General features: G+C 35.1%; 2 protein-coding genes and 1 long non-coding RNA gene across 4 annotated transcripts in view; 2 read left to right on the top strand and 1 right to left on the bottom strand.

Annotated features, from left to right (window-relative positions):
- The window catches only part of LOC123540162 (acetylcholine receptor subunit delta-like), a 45,036-nt gene that overhangs the window by 5,121 nt on the left and 18,202 nt on the right, over nt 1-21,713 (bottom strand). The window contains exons 2-4 of one of the 2 annotated variants that reach the window (XR_008367940.1): nt 12,534-12,787; nt 11,984-12,130; nt 5,345-7,604 (exon numbers count right to left, since the gene is read on the bottom strand). Coding sequence is in view for 1 of the 2 variants with exons in the window: in XM_045324970.2 (XP_045180905.2) it covers nt 6,717-7,604; nt 11,984-12,130; nt 12,534-12,787 (1,289 nt within the window). In the remaining variant the exon portion in view is untranslated. Of the gene's footprint in view, nt 1-4,427; nt 7,605-11,983; nt 12,131-12,533; nt 12,788-21,713 lie in introns of those variants that run through there. The other variant, XM_045324970.2, reaches the window with a different exon arrangement.
- On the top strand, nt 708-4,403 carry LOC128549778 (uncharacterized). Its single transcript, XM_053527343.1, has 4 exons — nt 708-907; nt 1,369-1,596; nt 3,145-3,319; nt 4,277-4,403. The coding sequence occupies exons 1-3, from the start codon at nt 770-772 to the stop codon at nt 3,181-3,183; spliced, it is 405 nt and encodes a 134-aa protein (XP_053383318.1). The 5' UTR covers nt 708-769; the 3' UTR covers nt 3,184-3,319; nt 4,277-4,403.
- On the top strand, nt 16,333-20,364 carry LOC123540172 (uncharacterized). The gene is made up of 5 exons (XR_006684116.2): nt 16,333-16,499; nt 17,187-17,256; nt 17,653-17,756; nt 18,228-18,272; nt 19,393-20,364. It is a non-coding gene; the product is annotated as an uncharacterized LOC123540172 (long non-coding RNA).

The following is a 21,713-nucleotide window of genomic DNA, read 5'->3' as shown; positions in this document are numbered from 1 at the left end:
AATAAAGCCATTAAATAAAAATGATAATACACTAGTGTAATAAAGCTTTGACGTCGACGTCATTTATAATATAGGCGACGTCGGTCAAATTGTCTTGTTTATATAGTAAAAGAAAGTCGAATTTTTGATGTTTCGACAAAAAAGGCTAACATGTGATAAAAAGAATATTACATTTGTGACTTTCACATTGAATTTATTAAACTCGTTGAATAAAATTGATAAAATGCTCGGCAGAGCCTCGCATTTTATTATTTTATTCAACTCGTTTAATAAATTCAGTATGAAAAGACACTCATGTAATATACTCTATATAAATGTTTTACATGCGTCAAACAACTCTTTCTTTCTATGATTTCGTGTTGTTTGATTTTTGTTTCTCAAGGCGTTCTTCGAAACCTTAAGATCTGTATTGTTTATTTTTCAGATCGAGAGATAATGTACGTACGTTTACTTTTGACATTCGAGCTACTCTTTCTTTACACTTTTACATACATCTTTCTAGCTTTTCTTTCGGGTAGAAGTTGTCATTTAAAACTTTGTGTTAATAAGCATATAACGATTACAGCTTGGGTCGATGAGCCTTTGTAACGTAAGTTAATTAAAACAAATGAGTGTAAAATATAGACTGTATAGAAGATAAGTACAGAAAGCAGAGAGTGAAATAATAAAAACATTCAGTCTATGGAGTAAAGTTTCTCTTAAAGGTCTCCGGCTACCAGATGCCATAAATGCTACGTGTCAACCCAGCGGATGGGGCATACAGATCGACATGCACCGTCTAGAGCGTGTGTTTCCAAACTCTATAACCTCGGACATAATTCTCGGAACTGCCGATTGCTTTGGTTCTCTTAACGGACATGTCTTAGAATTTAACTATGACATGCGTAGCTGCGGAACAAAAGAAACAGTAATATAGATATAATAATTGACCCCTGTCGATATACGAACTGTCATTAATTTTCCTGACAGTACAATACGTTATTATTACAGAGAGCCGAATACAGCATCCCAAACTTAGCTTCTGTTATAATGGCCCTCATATTAAATACCTTTATCTTTTCGTCGTTCTTAAGTTTATTTTTTTTAACGAAGTCTTCAAGGTTTATCGATATTAAGATAGAACTAAATTAGGTTTTATGTATTATTTATAGAACTGTATCAGGTCATGAGTATAGATTAATGAAAGTAGTCCGGCAACATGAACAATACGGAATTTCTTTTCTACCTGTTCGTATTTACATGGTACAGAATTCATGTAAATACTAAACAACATATTTTATAAACTAATAATTGTATAAAATTACGAATTATTTTTATATTATTTTCAGTAATAGAGAACATATTGAGCTATAAGATGTATAATTTCAGACACTTGATTTCACAAATGTATACACAAATCATGTGATCTACGCGTATCACGATCCTGTGCATCCACATATAATTCGAAACTACAACTGGACGGTGACTTTGATCTGTGAAATCATGCGGAATGGTTCTACTATTCTCGATTTCAACCCTTCACATCCCAACAACACTGGTCCTGGCATCGATAACTTGGCAAACTACACTGTTATCAGGCTTTCTACTCTGACGCTGGTAATCTGAAATATCATTTAACCCTTACCCTAAATACTCTAAATTTCTATTATGAAATTATCCATCTTTCAGTTTTGACAGTAACATTATCTGTTAGAAAGGGTGTTTACTAAAATTATTCTGACTCAAGGGTTAATGCTTGAAATTACTACAGTAGTAAAATCAATTAACGGATTCATTTGTTTACGTAATTTTTGAACCTAAGCCAGTAATTTATGAGTAAGATTCTACCATAGATCTTCGATAAAAAAAGAGTAAGTAAGTCTTTAACCTAACCTTTGGTAAATATCCTACTGCTTTCTGTCCAATTCGGGAAATGTTATATTGTAAATGTTTCACGACTTTCTGAATAAAATATGTTAAAACTAAACACGTCCTTAAACTAGCATATCTATGATGCTACATAGTGATATAATGTTGAAAGCACATGCCATCATACTCACGTTAAAAAATAAAAATATTGTGTTATGATTAAGTAAAACACTCCATCTATGATATGTTTCAATAAAAGTCATAATAGTATAAACTCGTTCCCGCTATGAATAATGTACTCGGTGCTTTCTTGTGTTTATTTACAACAATAGTCGCTTCAATACAGACTGTTTCATTGCGCGTTTCTTATTGTCGAGTCCGTTTGCGGTGAGCTCGATATAGTCGCCACTTTTTGTGTTTGTGCGTGCGTGCGTCCGTCCGATTTTGTCCGGACCATAACGTTGACATGCGTGGACCCATCTTGTTTATATTTGGCATGAATATTTACCTCAATGAGAAGGCGTGTTATGCACAAACCCCATATTCTCATATCAAAGATCAAGGTCACAGTTGGAGATCGAAGATCAATTTTAGGTTTGTCCGGAGCATTTATTCTTCATCCATTGTGGGATATTGATGTAACTTGTAACAAATGTTCACCATGATGAGACGGAGTGTCCTGCGCAAGAACCAGGTCCCTAGGTCCAAGGTCAAGGTCACATTTGACAGCTGACAGGCCCGACATTCTGCCCGTGGGCATACTTTTCTTCCATAAAACAATGATTATATTCTGTAATAAAATCTTTGAAAAGATCCCTAGCAACCATAGACAGCAACCAAGCTTCGGTTTAACTGAGTCTGTTCATGAGAGGTAATGAAATGTGCAAAATCCCGTCACGCTACTTAGCACTGGCAGAAGCAGAACAGGTTTACGGAAGGTTGGTGGTTCTGTACAGATGCCAACCGATGCCTGACATAATGCTCGGTTGGCATTAAATCTTCTGCAATGAATGTACACTATTGATTACCTATGTTAAACCTAACCCTAACCTCTAGTCAGTATATAGTACACTCATCGTACGTACATCCAATAGGGGCGATTGAATGTTGGAGGATAAGGCTCATGGAGCATCTGGATTCTTCCTTAATTGAACTTGAAAGTCACTAACGGCTTGCATTGCGTCGATATGAGGTAAAGCAAACAAAATAGCCATAAAAATAAAGGAAACCATATGTATTGCCATGTCAAGGCTTTATATAATTTGGGCAGAAATGTTTGAAATCTTTTATTTTCAGGATTTACCCATCAGTTGCCCAGTCATCCGTTACAACTAAGTGTTAACACAGAGACCTACTTCAAAGTGTATACATCTGAAGCGGGCTCAGGCAACAAGATGGTCGTCCAGTCCTGTTTTGCAACGCCGACGCAAGACTCAATCGTTGGACCAAAATTCCCACTGATAACAAATGGGTAATGCACATATTTTGTACGGACAATCAACTCAACTAAATATCCCAGTTCCTATTTTGAACAAATTTAACATCCGCCATATTTGTGAAAACTTAGTCGACTTATTAAAACTTGCTTTTGGTTCTCCTTATGATAGATATTTAGCATATCTTTTATTTGTCTACACATTGTATAAAGGCAAGCCATAGTACATGCATTTCCATTTACCAAAATTCTTAAATTTATGTAAAAAGCTCAAAACGTACAAAAAACATGAACTAAAAACAAGATAAAATTACCCTTGCGGTGGTCAAATGAATAAGGCACATGACCCGCAAACGGGAGGTCGAAGGTTCGAGCTCAGTCATAGGCGGCTCTGTGTGGTGGCCGTAAAAAGTCGCCCCAACTTCATCTCAGTGTTGTTATATTTTCTGGTCCTTCGGGATCATTGATTTCAACTGATTTAGATTTGAGGATTGAATTCTGCTTAAGCCGGTGCTAGGGGGCGTGGGCAGTTTTACATTTTCCATTACTGCTCATGAACAGACTCAATCAAACCGAGAGCAATTTTCACGGTTTGCCTTGTTCTCGGTGCTTCCGGGGGATCTACTTTCCAGACTTTATTTATTTTTTCTTTCTAAAGAGAGACCGGTAAGTGCGCCGCAAACTAGTTAAATAACGGTTACTGATTGCCTACTTGCATAGTGCCTGGCATCACACAAAAGGTATAAGTCGGATGTTCAATGTATGAAGGTGTCTCATAAACCTATAACACTACTTCGCTTGACTTTTTCTATCATCTTTTTATTACATTCTTAAGCAATTACGTTCTACACGGTATCATTATTATAATTACATAAAGGCTAAACATGAGCTTAAATACATGTCTTTCTTCTATTTAACAAAGCTCAATGCTTCCTTTCTACTGTAAATGCATCATAATTTAAATAATACATATATGCTTTTATTTTGTTACAGTTGCGAAGCGGACCCCAGTGTTCATATTTTAGCCTTCGAAAACGTTGAAACCAGGTTCAAGTTTCGAGTGTTTGCCTTCGACAACAATAACCGAGGTCTTTTCATTCACTGCAGCACTAAATTGTGCCCACTTCTCGATTTCTCAGTTGGTTGTGCGCAATGTCGGCACTAAACGTATATATATCAAAATGAATTCGGTTAACAGCTAGCCTTCAATTTTATTTACACAACCCGGTATTCCATGTGTAGGTCAATAACAAAATGTCTTCCTGAACTTGAGCCTGTCACTTGATATTTGAGTTGACATTTACCTCAATTTTGGCCGTGAATGTGAAATTAAAGCCTAGTTTGATGTTTAAAAACTAAATATTTCTGACCCGATAGTAGTCGATAAAAGATACAATACTTTGATTTTAAACATCTGCAAAGATCACCATCATTTCCATTATTCAGTTTCCTCTTTCAAATATTAAAAATTAAAACTACATGTCGCTCTTACAAAACTGGGGTTTTCAATTCGAACGTGTAGTATCCGCAAGGTAATGCAAACTTTCCCTTCGGTTTCTGAAACCTCGTCAATAATCTTATGACGTCACATTTAAAGTAGCAGACGGCATTTTCTGTCCATTATACAGCGTTTGTGAGCTACTTTAATTACCGAAGAATGACGAAAATACAAACGAGAATAATTAATCAGATAGAAATTGTTGATAGGCTTTCACTACCTTAATACAAAATTATCATCATTCGATTAAATGATTTTTTTATACATAATCTAGTATCAAGTCTTTTCTAAGGATCAGTAGAAGACAAAATACATGTACATGTATCTACTCTTCAAATTTTAAATGTAGAACTTTTTCTCTTCGCAGATTATTAATTCAATTAGCCTAATTGAGCTGATTAATTATTTTAAAGAACTAATTAATACTAATGTACGAATATTACAATTGCTGCATTGAGTTTGTGCCTTACGAGAGTTTAAATGATTTTGTTTCAGCTAAGCATCGATGGTTTCTACAGTTCTTTTGTTTTTACCGTATAACGTTACAGCAGTGAATGCTCAACATGAAATTGTCTAGCCATTACTTCTGTCAAGAATGATGTAACGAAACAGAAGTACACGTACTAGTCTTAAAACATTAAAAAAAGCGATATACCTTACAAGTTACAAACAAACTGGAAAAGATTTACAGTTAACACATTTAACGTCAGTATGAGAAATACATGTACGTTGACAATTTGAAAGCCTTGTAAATATTATCAGTTACTGTGCAAATAAGAAATTGAATTCATAGGTCGTATTTCATTTGTAAGTCATCACACACACACGCGCGCGCGCGCGCGCGCGCACACACACACAAACACACACTATTTTTACTGACAATTCATATGACATATATCATACCTTATACATAAAATATGGTACAGACTCAGTATACACTCGGGTTACCAAGGGTTAACATCTTAAGCATGTGAATAAATTAACAAATTTAAAAATAACTACACAATATAACAGGGTTATTTTTACAGTATCTCAATCTTCAGTGTTGTATTCGGCTCACGTAGATTTGTTAAGCATGAACTCCACGAGTCGTCCGGTGTGATTTGGTCTGGAAAATCCACGTAAGATAAATGAATCGTTGCAGATCAAGGTACTGTTTTATCATATACATTTCACTAGTGTTACATGTGTCAAAATTAAATGACTTTCATCTCAGATAAGTAAGCCTGAAAGCTCGTTTAAAACGGCTTTTTTTCACAATATCAGTCCAGGTATTTACGAAATGACGACAACAATAAGGGCACTGTGATCTATGTCTGCCAAAATTAGGTCAGAGCGTGTCATATATTAAACCAAAGCTATCCACTTTATGTAAATAAACTGTCATTTTATATTACTTGTATTGATATGCAACAATATGTCAGTTACAGAATATTGCCTGTAGTTTAGCGTTAAGCGGTAGCGATTTGCCAAAAACATCTTTTTGAATATAGGCTGAGAACTTCAGGGATGCAAGTCTGAAGTAAACATTATTTAACACGATTTTCTACTCACTTCCATTCGCGAAAAAGAAAGCAAAGCAGCTGGAGTCACAGAATAATTATACATTCAATAGTTTATCTGAAATAATAGTTACTCTGTTGGTACTGTTAGAGCCATTAGAATATTGGATTTCTGGTCAGTTGTATGTTTTCCGTGTAAAATTTACCTATTTGAACATCATTTTTGCTGAAATGATTATTGATATATAATATAATTAACGAAGCGAAACAATTATCGCCGTACGTCATCCGAGATATCGTTAAACATCGTTATGAAAATTACGGGTTGAATCATGGACCATTAACGATATATTCCAATTCGGCTTAGCTGTATTGATACATAATGTTTGTGCTTGTCCTTATATTATTTTCGGTTTTAGTTACTGCAGCAGAGTTATTCCCTGCTGTTACATTTCATTACTGTTAGGAATATGAGAGGAAGGGCAATTTTAACCAGATAACTAATCACAAAACACCATTTATCAATAGCATGACTTAATTCCTGCCACGTGACATTGTAAATTATAGGTTCTTCAAATGACGCGTTATGCATTCTTTCGCTTCCTTCAGTATCTTCCTCGTTCTTTTCAACATTTTCCATTTCAATACACTTTTGTCTTTCATCTGTCGTATTTTTTTCTGTACCTTTTTCATTCCTTTGACACACAAGTTTCCTTGTAAGCAGAATGAATTTACAGAATGCCATTGGAACTGGTTTTCTCGAAGTTGTAAGATTGAGTTTTGTGTTGATGATAACAACTAAGACAATAAAAGCGTCAAAAACATACCAGCTGAATATCATTATTGGCATTAGAGGCACTGGATTAGAATTCTCTGGCAAATGTTCACTTACTATAGTCATATATACAGAAATGGCTAGTAACATAGCCACTGAATACCCTACCCGTTCTCCAGATTTCTTTGGTAAAAGGAAAACAATAGGTGTGAGTAAAGCCAATATAAAAAGGGGCAGAATGATATTCAATAGAATGAATAATGGCCGTCTTTTAAATTTAAGTTCGATAAAAAAGGAACCGCCTTTAGATGAAATATTCATGCTGATCAGATCCCAAGAACCATGGTCAGCGTTTTTAAGAGCAAATCCTTCGTATAGCGCCACATGAAGTTTTAAAGGAAACTTGCTTGCTTCAATAAGTGTCATTTTTATGTCGCATATTTGTGTGTCAAATGGATAATACGACATATCCATCTCACAGGACGTTCTTGTAGTCATCAATTCCGTATAGTAAGCCCATCCTTCATTATCAAAGAAAACAGTCTCCTGAAACAAAGAAGTAAATATAAATACATGTTTAAGTTTGAAATGTACTTGTCTTTTCCGTTGTTCTTTAATTGCTGAAATCAAAACTTGTAATTTGTTATTTAATACAATGAAATTAGTGAAACGTTTCCCTAATCCAGCCTCGATAGTCTAGTGGTAGAGTGTCCACTTCGAGTGCGGGAGGTCGTGGGTTCGATCTCCGGCCGCGTCATACCAAAGACGTGAAAATGGTACCAGTAGCTCCCTTGCTTGGCGCTCAGAAATAAACGGGAAACTGGCCTTTTCTCTCATACCCTCATGGCGATGGATTCCATCAGGAGTGAGGTGTCGAGAGTGATTTATATAGGTTGTAGAACTTCCCTCACAATCGACCTAAAATAAATTATGTGTAAACTAAATGGCATTGTTCACCACCTCTTCTACCAAAAATACAGGTGTGTGTATACATTAAAAGTTTTTATTTTTTCATGTGATCTTTCTGGCGTCTGAAGTGTTTTAAACATTTACATGCGTTTACCACGGTGTACTCTCAAACATTTTAACTCATTGCTTATTCCAGGACTTCATTTCTAATTAGAGGAAACGAAATAATAAAAACTCCCTGTATACTTCTTACACCGGCTTCTACCCTTTCTTATGGATGGGGATCATGACTGCCTCTTTCCATATCTGTGGAAGCAGTCCTTGTGTCCAGCTGTAGTTGTAAATTTCCAGGAGTTTGCAAATTGCTGAAGTACCTACTTGGGTCAGCATTTCATTTGTGACTCCATCTTGTCCAGGGGACTTCTTTGTCTTCAACTGCCTAAAAGCTGTCTGTAGCTCATGCAGTTTAAGACTCTGCTTCATGCATTCTGGTGTTACTTGGCTTCTCTGCCTTTCCCTTTTTTCTCTTCGGGTTTCCCTTTGCCGTTCCCTGTTGATTGGGATGTTGGAAACATCTTTGTAGTTAGAGGTAAAAGTGTTTGCCGCTTGTTCACCATTCTCTTCCAAAGTTACTGAGCCTCTTCCTGTTTCTTCATCGTTCAGCTGTCTCGTCAATCTCCACAGCTTCTGGCCATCTCGCTCTAGGTTGAGCGAGGCTGTTTTGTTTCTCCAGCTCTTCCTCTGTGCTTCCCGTTTGTGCCTTAGGAATTTGGCCTTGGCTTGCTGTAGAGAGAGGTTACTTTCTTGTGAGGGATTGTTTTCTGCTTCCTCCCTCGCTCCTGATAACTTTGCCTGTAGATTTTCCAACTCATCACTCCAGTAGGGCTTATAGTCCTTTCTTGCTCCTCTTGGAATGGCGCTGTAAGCAGCCTTAAGTATACTGGCGTTGAAGTTTTTGACAACCCGGTTGATGTCTCTACCTTCCAAATCAAAGCAAAATCAGGGGTTGATGTTGTTCGCCAGCTTCTGGAGTAAAAAGTTGGGGGATCATCTGGCTTGTTGATGAGGTTTAGCTTGTTATCATCTTGCCAGGTCTACACTTCCTCTCCACGTTTATCCAGGTGGTCATATCCCCAGCTAAGTGAGTGACTGTTAAAGTCTCCTAAAATGATGAACCTGGCTTCATCAGTTGTAACTTTGTCAAGGGACAGAGCTTTGTTACTTGGAGAGTATATATTCACAAGTTTCAAATTGCACTCGTTCTTTCTGAGGCTCAGAACTTGGAACTCAGAGTCATCCATATGCGTGTTGGTCTGGACAGCGCTGATGTTGTTCCTGACCAATGTCATGATGCCTCCTTTCCGTCTGCCAATTCTGTCACAGCGAAAACACTGATATCCTCTGACTTTGAAGGATTTCTCTGGCTGTAGGTGAGTTTCCTGAATGCAACAGACATTGATGTCTTTCTCATGGAGGATATGCTCAAGTTCAGCTTTCTTGTCGAAGGCACCCTCCGCATTCCAATGCATCAGCCTGAAAGGTTGATGCGGATTGGTTCTTGTTCCTCCTTCTTCTCTTTGCATGTTGTGGATTGAAGGAGGGACCCCAGGTAGCTGTGGATGAACTCTGTCGAGGCTCAGAGCCCGGCACTGAATCCCCCTGGAGGGACCTCAGAGATTCAGCACCACATTGTTGAATACCGGATAGCTGTGTAGTCATAGGGATATTGCATGGTGCTGTGGTTCGTTAAGAGAGTGCCAATGGCCCAGCACCTCTGTCTTCAACTCTCTAGGTTTCTTTCGAGGTTACCTCATCCTTAGTTCCGAGTTAAAACCCTATCCTGGGAACACAGGAGCTATTTGTCCCATAGCTGGGGGTCTGTTCATAGGCGTCAGGGCGTGTCCACACACCGGCGGGCCTGGCATGCCACATGTCTGGGGACAGACCTCCTGCAGTTCTGCTTGAAGCCGCAAGGTGCTCAGTTACCGTGTGGCGCCAACTGGTAGGCACTGCAAAAGGGCTTGTCTGCAGAGAGGCTATGTACTGGCAGGGAAGATTTACGCACTCGGCTCCTTTTTCACCAGAAGGCTAGCCAGCGGTGGAGACTGAAAGCGGAAGGTGACAAGCACACAACACACAGCACACTACACTTGACGCATCAGCAGACCAATGCCACACGTTTGAGGTCAGTGGATTGAATAACAAAGTCACAGGAAATATTAGTATAAAAGCCGTTTCCGCTCAATAAATTTAGAACCCAATGACTCAAAATTCCCTGGCCTGGCTTCCGCTCATTAAGAATATGTTCACGGGTGGTAAACGCGCAATCCAACTCCCACTGGGAAATTCGCTTAAAATGGGGCGCGCGACGTCCGGTGCTGGTGTTACGCGTTATTATATACAAAATTGAGGTAGGTGGGTTTTTGTTTTTGTAATTAATGACACATTTACGAATGTTTTCGAAATACACAAAATGCTATTCGACACAAAAATGAATAAAGATATATGTCTATTAATTTAAGAATCAGCCTTGTTATCACGAAAACTCTGCTGGCTCGAACTGTCAAAAAAAAAAAATAAAATCATGAAAAATGCAAATTGTCTAACTCTTGTGCCTTCTTTCTGGAAAGTGACGCTTCTAATGATCAAACATGTGTAAAACAGTCATGGATATTACATACACTTGAATGAAATGTTGCTTTTGGGGGAAAGATTGGCAAAAAATAATCGGGAATAGGGTTGCGCCCCGGGAATGGAACTGCACGTATACATTATGATGTATACGAGCAACTCAATTCCCTGTGCGCAACCCCATTCCTGATGATGTTTTGTCAATTATGTCCCCGTAAGCAGGATTTAAAGCAAATAGTTTTGATATCCGTTACTTAATAACAGTTGAGTTATCATAAAAAGCTTAAGATGTCCTCGGATTAGGCATATGAAGTCGGAAACCTTCGTGTCACCAGAGTTTTTATGATAATAGAGCCGAACCATATATTACAAACCAGCCATTTTACATAAATGATATATCATCGTATTTGTGTCAGATAGCATTTTGATTTTTCGAGAAAAAATACTCTTGTCTCATACAAAGCAAAATAATAACTTCACATACCTCAATTTTTTCTTTTTGTACGCGCAACACCAGCACAGGACGTTGCGCAACCCATTTTAAGCGTATTCCCAGTGGGAATTGGATTTGCGCGTTTAACACCCGTGATGTTGACCTGTGATCCTTAAACGTGAAGTGTAGTTATTATACCTATGGATTTTTTGAAATCAATGTTGCAGAGGCTGTTACTACAGAACATTTTCGATTAATACCTTCAAAACCCTTTGACCTACGACCTTTTAACTTTGTGGGCATATTGCAAGTGGGCAATGAATTCCTACACATGTTTTAGGGAAGTGGGTCAACTTTCAATATCACAGTGACTATTCGTACAAAAACCGTTTACTTTTAGTGTCTTGATATAAAATCCGCAAACTTGCCAAGCGAATTGCTCTTGAGTAGTGCATTAATTTGATTAATATTGAGATAAGTGGGTCAGAGGTCAATATTCCATGAATTTCTTTGATTCTTTTATTCTCGGTTAATATTTTTATACACTTCTATTCTATCTCCATTATTACTAAACACATTTGTCTCGGGCTTATAATACTTCTAAAATCATCCTCTACATTAAATTAAACACTCCAGTGACGGCTCAAAGTTTTCCATATGTGCTCTGTTTCACTATTCAGCAATGATATAGGTTAACGTCTCTTGTAACAGCTCTTGTTTTATTTGCTTTGTTTTAATGTTGATTGTAAATCGGTGTTACCATTTTATATTGGTTTCACGGCCATGTCTCAAAATTAATGCCGAACAAACGTGTATATTGGTATATAGATCCGCTTTTATCAGTATTACTCCTCTTACGATACAAAATGTCGATTTGTATGCCATTTCTTTTCGGTGACAATAACAGACAATAATATACGAACAAGCACTAAAACTTAACATAAACACTTACATATGAACGATCACGATACTGTGTATTCGAAGAGTCCGTCTGAGGGTTGATCACTCGTACTACCGGCTTCCATACATCTGACCAGGCAAGTGTTATAAAGCTGACATTCGTATCAGCTAGACTCCAGTGTATACTTTCATCTTTCCACTGAAAATATATTTTACATACCTGTTAACACTTTACTGCAACGACCATTGGGTGATAAACATCTCACAGAAAGAATAGTTGCAAAGAGGGCGTCTTTATTAACATCTGTCCTCCTCTTTTGGTACATGTTTTTCTCCGCTTTCTGAACTACCACACTAGCCTAATGGGTCTTCCATGTTCAAGTATGTGACAGGGTTATCAATGGAATATAGCTCTCAGAAAGTGAATAGAACGTTTGAAAATGTACAGTCATGTGAGGGGCGTGAAATACAAAAGAATGTAAACTACATCTTACAAATACCGTCCATCGACGGTCCGTAATGTTAATATAAATACGGTTATTTTCTCATGAGGAGCTCTCATAATCAATGACAGTATGTGCAAAATTATGATAGGTGCTTACCTCATACTCAAGATACAACACTGTGGACAGTTTTTCTTCTATCTCATCTATATTGCCGACTGCTTCAAGATTCACATATATAGCTAAGTTGAATGGATCGTGGCGGTTCTCCGATGGTAAAATGTATTTGCTATAATTATCCATCAGCTTATCTGATAAAGCTTTTATATCCTTTATTTTAGGCTCTTGTGCCGCATTCACAATGCAGAATAAACACATCAGTGCAAAAATCTTACACTGATCTTCCAGGTTTCCTAAAATGAAAATAAAAGTTTGTTTTCAACAACATTGTGAAATACGATTGTCTAAAATAAATTTATATCCTTCTATGAATATGTACATGAATATATAATTATACATGTACGTAACAGCACATAAAAGGATTATATCATATAGACAACGAGGACAGAAACCCACACATATAATAAAAACTGTGTAAAATATTTCAGATGTTCCTCATAGTCCCGAGGCGAACCATCGTTTATTTTGAGAACATGCGAACCGTACTTCCATCTCCGAGAGCATCATCATCCGGTCGAAGTGTTCCTACATATTCGACCCATAGGAATTTTTAAAAAAAGAAACTTTTAAATAACCTTGGTAACCTAGTTGTTAGGGTCGCTGACGTCGAATCATTTCTTTCATGTGAAGAAGTGATCCATCCAGCTTACGGAAAGTTGTTGGTTCTTCCCAGGTGCCCGCCCATGCCTGATGAAATTCCCGGAGGAGCACCAAGGATCGTCACTTACCATGAAAAACTGGAATTTCGACATTTGACCTATGATTTTGTTGATAAGGCGTATAAAAGAAAGAGGATGGATGTCCTTCTTAACGGTTTGGCTTGTTGAAGAAATAGAGTTCAGAGGAGGCAACTGTTTCAGGCCAATTAGTGTTCGGTAGTAAGGTGCTTGAAATTTACATATACACACACGATATTCTGAAAATACATATGATATTGTCTTTTTCTGGTGAATATCACACCATATTCAATGGCTCAAGAGTCATCAATTGTTCTATCGTATCGCAGTTTCCTTTATAAGGCTAAATGGTTGGAACCAAATTAAAAGTTGACAGACAAAAAACTTTTAATTCGGAAACTTAGCATAATTAATAAGTATCAGTAAGCAATGATATGTAGATCTAGACCACTTTAAACATGAAACATTCGACAAATTAAACATTTAACGTTAATAAATTAATACTTTAATTAAAGAATCACATATATGCGTCTTTGAAATTATTTCATGGGTTGTGGACGGTTGCACATATTCATCAATCAAACCTTTCTCTGTCAATTACAGCCGCAGCACTCTCACAGAATGTTCAGTCGCTTGCCTCCCTTTTCTATTATAATTTTACTCTTCTCTACCCTTGATAAAGAAGCAAATCTCATTGTGTGTGCGCGTGCGTGTGTGTTACTGTCGCCTGTTTTGATATTCATTTTAATAACACAAGTCGGCGAACACCTTCAGGAAGCACTGTGACCATTGATAGTCAACTGGAAATAAGCTGGCGAACAGTAAAAAAGTAGATGATAAACAGAAAGTTGTATTTCGTTTAAAGGCTCATAATGTTGCAAACACTGAAGACGAAACAAAAGATACAAAATACTGCTATAAATAAAAACTACTCTTCAAATCGGATATTTGGAAACTTATCTTGAGAAATAAAAATTTTCGTTGTATTTAATGTGACGTCGATACTGAAAAGGATGCGACCACGCTTGTGACTGGCGAAAACAAGTGACACCATAGGACAATCTGACTAAAGTACATCTCCTATTACGCTACGCATAGGATCTGACAACGAGCTATTGATGGCCTCGTTCTGACAACCCTTCCGCTAGCCAATCAAAAGTTAACTTACAACATTCTGCAAGCTTTAAAAAGCCTTGGTATTTGATATCAACAATTTTTATGTCGAAAGATGTCAGATAGCCGGTTAGGTCAGTCGGTAGCGCACTTGCTCTGTAAGCGAGAGGTCCCCGGGTTCGAGCCCTGGATAACTGCAATTTTTTCTTACTCCTTGACATTCGAACAAGTTGTCTGATTGGTTCAAACAAAAATAGATTTGCGAAAATAAAAATAGCAATCTTGGAAATCCAAAATATACAGAAGACGAATGTGAATGGGTCGTTCTCAGATCTTCGTTTAGAAGATCAAGTACTTTAAACAAGTGACACCATAGGAGACTTTAGCAATTTCAATAGATTTGATAATGAAAGTAATATCTCGTGTTTCAGACGTAACAATTTACAACGCTACTTCTAAGAAATAGGGATTGGAACATGCAGTTTCAAAGGATATACAAGAAAGCATTGATGTTAACATCAAAGGGCGCCATGTAGTTAAAGGTACCAAATAAAGACAAATGAAAATACATAAATCTTAAAAAAGACTACGCATTTTGAAATATACTACTAAACATTACGAAAGCTGTGCATTTTTTTCTTCAAGTCAAAACATGTGTAGAGAAACGAATGAATGTTTTTGTACTTTCTTAGACTGACATGGGTGGTCATTTCGTCCTACTTTCATGTGTATCGCTTTTCCGTAATCGATCGGAAATTCTTCGGGATCACGTGATTTTAAAATTAATTCAAACGAATATCCGTTTAAAGAGGCACAACAAAACAACTGTATTCTTTTGTATTTCCATGATGGTAATAATGCATGCTTTGCATGAAGAAAATGAGAAATAACAAGTAGTTACAAATTGACAGTGACATATATTAGGCCAAGACAATGTGTGTAATGTCTTAACATTTTATTGAATTACTGTAGCAATATGTACAGAGATCGGTTTATTTAGTTAAATTTCGATCACATTTTGTTTCTGCAGTGTAAGATAGTTTTTTCGTCTATATTTTTGAAACTATGCTGAAAAGAGATTGACTGAATAAGTTTGCAGATGAAGTTGTCAAACACACATTTATTCAGGAAAGGCCTAAATTGTCTACCTGAAAACTTGTAGTATAGCTGTATTTTAAGAATGATTTTCATGAAATTTTTGCGGGTGAAAAAAGTAGGTCACTAGGTCGTGGTGGGTCTTTAAAGATGCGTTATAAAATAACTGTATTTTTTTGTATTTCCATGATAGTAATTATACATGATTTGCATGAAAAATAGGAGATATACAAGATTTTAGTTTCAAATTGACAGTGACATAATATATGCTCAGTATATCTAGAAACGCAACGTTTTACCCTCGATCTTTTTATACATTCCTTTATAACTTCCTTGAACAAGCACACAGTTAATAACATGTAAAACCACCATTTGCATTTACCTATGCAAGGCATCGTCGGTTAAAATGTATTGACTTAAACCAAGTGTTGCGTTTCTAGAACTACTCAGTATATTAGGCCAAGAAAATATGTTAAATGTCTAAAATTTGTTAAATTGATGTTGCAGTATTGGCCAGTTTTTCAACTCTAGCACTAAGAAAGGCTTAAGCTAGTATTAGTTAAGTCATCGCTCAACCTTGTTTTCTAACGGATTTTTACTAATACTCGGCGGGTATATTTGCGATGTATTAGCAAAGCCTTGGTCATACACTTTGAACATGTAGATACAGTCATCGGACCGTTTCGCTGTATTTTTACATATCTAAAACGTGATACTTTTTGGTGATTTGCTACTTTCGAAAAAGAAATTCTCATAGAAATCATAGAAAAATACAAAGACACATTAAAACACAAAAGCACTAGCGCCCGCCTAATGAACGATAAAAAATGTTTGCAGGGAAAAGGTGACAAATGAATTTAATTCAAAGTAAGCTACAAGCATTCCTATGTTTGCTCATTATATAGGCATTTACCTAGAGCATTTTATTTTCAAGGGAAATAATTGTGGTCTGACTGTATTATTTTGAAAATCACAGTTGAGATTTTTTTATGTGTGCACCGGTACAGTTTTGCGGGGAAGCGAAAGTTGCCATGGAATTTTGTCTTCTTCTAAAAACAAGGTAAGTTGACAGTTTTTGTTGAAATATATATCTGATAGCTGACACATAGGAGAATGTTTTGGTTTATATCCATCTTACAGATTTTTTTGAAAATGAAGAGAAACAGGGGGAATTCTGTAAATTTCTTCTTATATGCAAATGAGCTGAAAATGTATTGAAATGACTAGATCAGAAGTTTATGCCTTTCCAGTAAGTTTTTCCCTACCATTGACGATAGTTATTAAAAAGTATAGATATCAACCTCTTTGCTGATATTAGTACCTAAAATTTTCAGCCTGTGAATAGCTGTGGAAATTCGGGACTTCCTTTTTTTGAAGATATAAATAGATCTAAGCTATATTTAGACTAAAGTTTTTTTCAGTATAACAGCATGTAGAGAACCCTTACATACAGTCAAATATTTCTGATATTGCAAAGAAATATAATGCATTTTTAAAGTGCTTGCTGTTCCTTATGTTGTGCATACTTGATATAGGTCATTGTCAATGTCAACTATCATTATACTGACATTTGAAGTTTTTTTTTTCTAAATTACCTCCCTTATATATGCATTTTTCTTCATTCATTTTATTGATAATTACTTCCCTTTATGTTTAGCAAAAATTCTCAGATTGCATTTAATTAACTCCCTTTATTTAACATGAAAGATTCTCTTGTGTAATGATTATTTGTATATTTTACTTACAGTGTCTGATACATGTAGTTGCAGTCTGTCTTTGGAAGCTGTAGAAATAACAAGAAAGAGGCTGACATAGTGGTATAGTTTGTTATATATGAAGTTTATTGATGGCATTCATGTCATGATGATATCATTAAAGTACAACATACATTGATTTTCTGACAGTCATGTGTTATTACATTTGAACTGAGACTGTTTTATAATCAGGTTCATGATACTTTTTTTAATATACATTGTATACAATAGTTGCATTTTTTTCAATATTAATTGCAGCTTTATAAATTAGAACACTTCAGGTTCATGTTTGATATAGTTTATTAATGATTATAATTTTAATCATACAATGAGTTATGAGATATTTTATTAATTTTAATATATTTAGATTAATAAATGTAAAAAGTCTGTATTAAATGCATAGGTCATCTTTTGTACAAAAATAAAGGAAAAAAAATGTTGTATAATTTTCATTTTCAGTTTTGGTAGGGAAAAGTTTGAGTATGTACATGTACAGTTGTTTGACCTGTCTTACCCTGTGGCAGTCCACCAAGAAGATGCTACCATTATGAAAAATGCAGGAGGTATTATGCTTTTATATGTTAAACAAATGTCTCAAAGCATTTATATGCTGTATGGCTACATTCTTGCTCCTGAAATAACTGTACAAGACAGCTATAAGACTGACATTCCTGACAAGATGTGAACCTTCTGGACTTTATGTCAGTCTGGCATAAACATTTCTTTCCTGTAGCTTTGTGTATCTCTCAATTTACTAAGTACATATCTCCATTAAAATAATGATAATAGATATGGTTTAGTAATAAATGTGTGATAGCTTTGTAATGTTAACATTTCAAAAATAGAATGAACATGTACTTTGATAATAAATATTGAAATACAAATTTCAGTATATTGTATCAGTCAGCAAAAACATGAAGTACATTTGTATCTTTGTATTAAGATAATTAAAACAATTATATTCAAATGCTTTGACACTGATTTTATGTTGATTTCCTAGAATGTGTGTGAATTAATGTTTTACAATATTTCAGAACTTGAAGACAATGGTTAGTGCAGAAGGGACATATATAAATAAGGTAAACTATTGTGATAAAAAGACATGGCCAGTGCTGCACATCACAAAGGCAATATTTGAATTTAATTTTTTGTCACTTATGAGTTCTGTAAAGCTGATTTTGCAATATATATAAAATGATTAGGATTAAATTTTTTTACTGTGATCTTTTTTTCACATGATTTTGTCAACACTGACAATTTGTTCATTGGAATAAGATAGTTAAAGGCGGCATTGTGTCACATAAAAATATGTCTGCATAGTTGCCTAACATTAAATGTCAAATTGTAAACAAGAAAATTCTAAATTTGGAAAATCCTTTGTTGTTTTCCTTCATTTAGCTCAGTTGAAGGAGATGAAGTTTGAAGCAATTTTCACAGTACAACCTCTCGAGAGTAGCTCACTCTGAAGCAAAAACCTCTCTATAACAACATCATGAGAATTTCCCTAAGCTGAAATTTAACTATCAAATTTACTTCTCCAGAACAACAACCTCAAAATAACTAAAATATTTGTATATCCCACAGGGTATTGCTCTACAGAGGTTGCATTGTACTTATAATATCTATGATTTCAAATGCTTTAAGAAAAACAACGCTTTCAACAAGGGGAAAAGTGAACATATATTACTCATTAGGTGAAGTTTTGGCAGTTCTCAAGTTCATTGTTTTTGCATGCTATATAAAAACACTTTAGGTAGTTTATCATTATTACATCATATACTAGTTAGAGGTTGTAGGTTGTTGTTGGAGCTTTTAGGTGAGATCATAGGTGAACATCATCAGATTTATCTGTTTATTTTTTCACCATTTCATTGAATATGTACATTGAATGTTATAAAATATGCAATCTTTTCAGACAGTCCTATTAAATAACTTGTCATTTAGTGGATCTAAGTATATGTAAAATTTAAATAAAGCAGCAAGCCAAGTAGCAACACAATCTTGCTGCTTAAAACAGGTAATTCCTTAGACAAGTTGAAATTAGACAAACTGTCAATTTGTAGAGTGACTTGCTGCTTGATAATATATTTCTAAGATTAGAATATCTGCAAATGTCTAAAATGATGTTATAATTGTTTTAAAAACTATCATGTTTTATTCTCTTTATGTAATAAAGTTTTACATTTGTATTTCCAGAAGTGCTACAAGTGTGTTGTCATGTGAAATGGAATTTACCCCAACTGTGCAAGATGTATATTCAAGTGCAAGACAGCCATGCACCAGCTGTAAACTGAGATGGACCCATATAATAAATATGTTGACTTTTCTATGTATTATCATCTGTACAGAATGTGTTCATGACAAGACTGTATACATATATTGTTAAATCATTTTTTATTTCCATTATTGCATGCATGTAAGAAGCAAGCATTTAACAATTGCATTCATAGAAGTGTTAAAATGTGATCAATCTAATTTAAAGAAACACATTTAATTGGACTTTTTAAGTTTCATAGTATTTGTGGTGGAGACTGACCCAGTCATTCAGCAACTTATACTGTCTGTGTGTCATTTCTTGTATGTTATAGTTTTCTTAATAATACTCTAAATGTCAAAGTTATGGGAAGATGAACTCATTTATCACTTGTAGATTAATGTTAAAGCAGTTCAACATTTTACCATAAGTTAACTAATATTCTATTTAACCAGAGTTGTCACATATTTTCATATAAATATTTGTATAATACAGTCTAATCTAATCTACATATGATGTTCCACAATTTTTTAGTTATATTTTATGTTGATATTTTATGTTGTTTTCATGTCTCAACATATAATTACTAACATCAAAGAAACTTAAGTATTTTACAATTTGGTTGGTATAAATGGTTGTTTTGTTTATATATTTTATTTTTTTCCACCCAGGAGAATAAAGAAATATACATTTCAAAATATCTCATCATTCCAGATAAGTACACTACATAATCAAGGTAAAAGAAATAAGAACAAAATATGTTGGTGGAATTTTATTTTCAAAAATTTGATATACAGTCTTTGTAGTATTTACTTCTTTAGATATGTTGGACTGAAATAGGAATAACAACATACTTTAAATTTTTGTAGTCATACGTTAATATGGGAATTATTAACTTAACTTAAAAATATTTTATCTCACTGTTATGACATTTGAGCTTTAATATTTTTTAAACATTGTCATTGGCAACATGGCTCAAAATTATTTGTTGTGTATACCTTGCATTCATGTGTGATAAATGCTTTTATAGTATTCTTTAATATAATTTATGCTTTTCATCTTACCATGGATTAAAAAAATATAAATTTATTTGTCTGAAAATTAAGGTAAAAATACTGACTGATTAAATTGCAATATAAGAAAGCTTATTTGAGATAAAGGGAGGTAATTCCATAAAAAGATATGTAGAATGTAGATGATAAATGTAATGAAGGGAGGTAATAAAATATTGTGAAGTTATTAGTCTTCATTTCTTTGATGAGCTAATTAATTGTTTTACATTTTGGTTTATTAACTACAAGTATGACCTAACATGTGTACCTGGCCTGAAGGAAAATAAGATAGGTTGTTTGATGTCCTTGTACTGTTAAGTTGTTCCTGTATTTGTTTACATTCCATGTCTAAATGAAATGAAGACAACAGACTTTAATGAGGGTATCCCGGGAAAATACCTAAGTTTATTTTTATATCAGCAAATTTGATGAGAAAGTCATTCAGGAGTTGTCTATCCTATTTCCAAAAAAGCTATGGGGACTAAATTTTTTGGAGTAAATATCTCTTTTAAAAAATAACAGACAGCATTTTAATATTGTATATATATATTATCTGATGCACTTAGCAATATATATTCGGAGTCAAAATGTTAAAAATTCCGGTTTTAATTTTTTAGTTACAATGTCTACATTATAGTCCTAAATATTCCACCTTTCACGTACAAAACACGTGCAATATGCACTTGTAATTAGGAATGCATTTGTAAATTTAAATTAATAGTATAGATACTCAAATTGCACTTGCAAATGCATGAATTTCAAAATCCGTTGAAATGTAACGTTTATATACAGACGTGCGTATCCATATATATATTCACCTGCATAGTTGTGCGTTACATGTAATCATAATTAATTACATGCACTTATATATTTATGCTTGTACGTATATTTTGAAACGTGTTCATTTATTTATTCATTTATTTTGTTGGGTTTAACGTCGCACCGACACAATTTTAGGTCATATGGCGACTTTCCAGCTTTAATGGTGGAGGAAGAACCCAGGTGCCCCTCCGTGCATAATTTCATCACGAGCGGGCACCTGGGTAGAACCACCGACCTTCCGCAAGCCAGCTGGAGAAACGTGTTCAAACGCAGCGAATTTATTAAAGTTAAATTTAAGAGTTGAATCTGTTACATATGTAGCTAGACTTTTGGAATAAAAAATAGAGCTGTTGCACTCGCCCAAGCGTCGGCGTCGGCGTCGCCGTTGGTTT

Source organism: Mercenaria mercenaria, chromosome 16 (assembly GCF_021730395.1).
Source record: "Mercenaria mercenaria strain notata chromosome 16, MADL_Memer_1, whole genome shotgun sequence".
Taxonomy (NCBI): domain Eukaryota; kingdom Metazoa; phylum Mollusca; class Bivalvia; order Venerida; family Veneridae; genus Mercenaria; species Mercenaria mercenaria.
This window is presented reverse-complemented; position numbering and strand designations above follow the sequence as displayed.

Bases quoted from the DNA above. Each gene is read 5' to 3' on its own strand.
- LOC128549778 (XM_053527343.1), top strand. From the start codon at position 770: ATGCACCGTCTAGAGCGTGTGTTTCCAAACTCTATAACCTCGGACATA. The intron at 908-1,368 runs GTAATATAGATA...GTATAATTTCAG, and splicing joins GCTGCGGAACAAAAGAAACA to ACACTTGATTTCACAAATGT. The intron at 1,597-3,144 runs GTAATCTGAAAT...TTTTATTTTCAG, and splicing joins GGCTTTCTACTCTGACGCTG to GATTTACCCATCAGTTGCCC.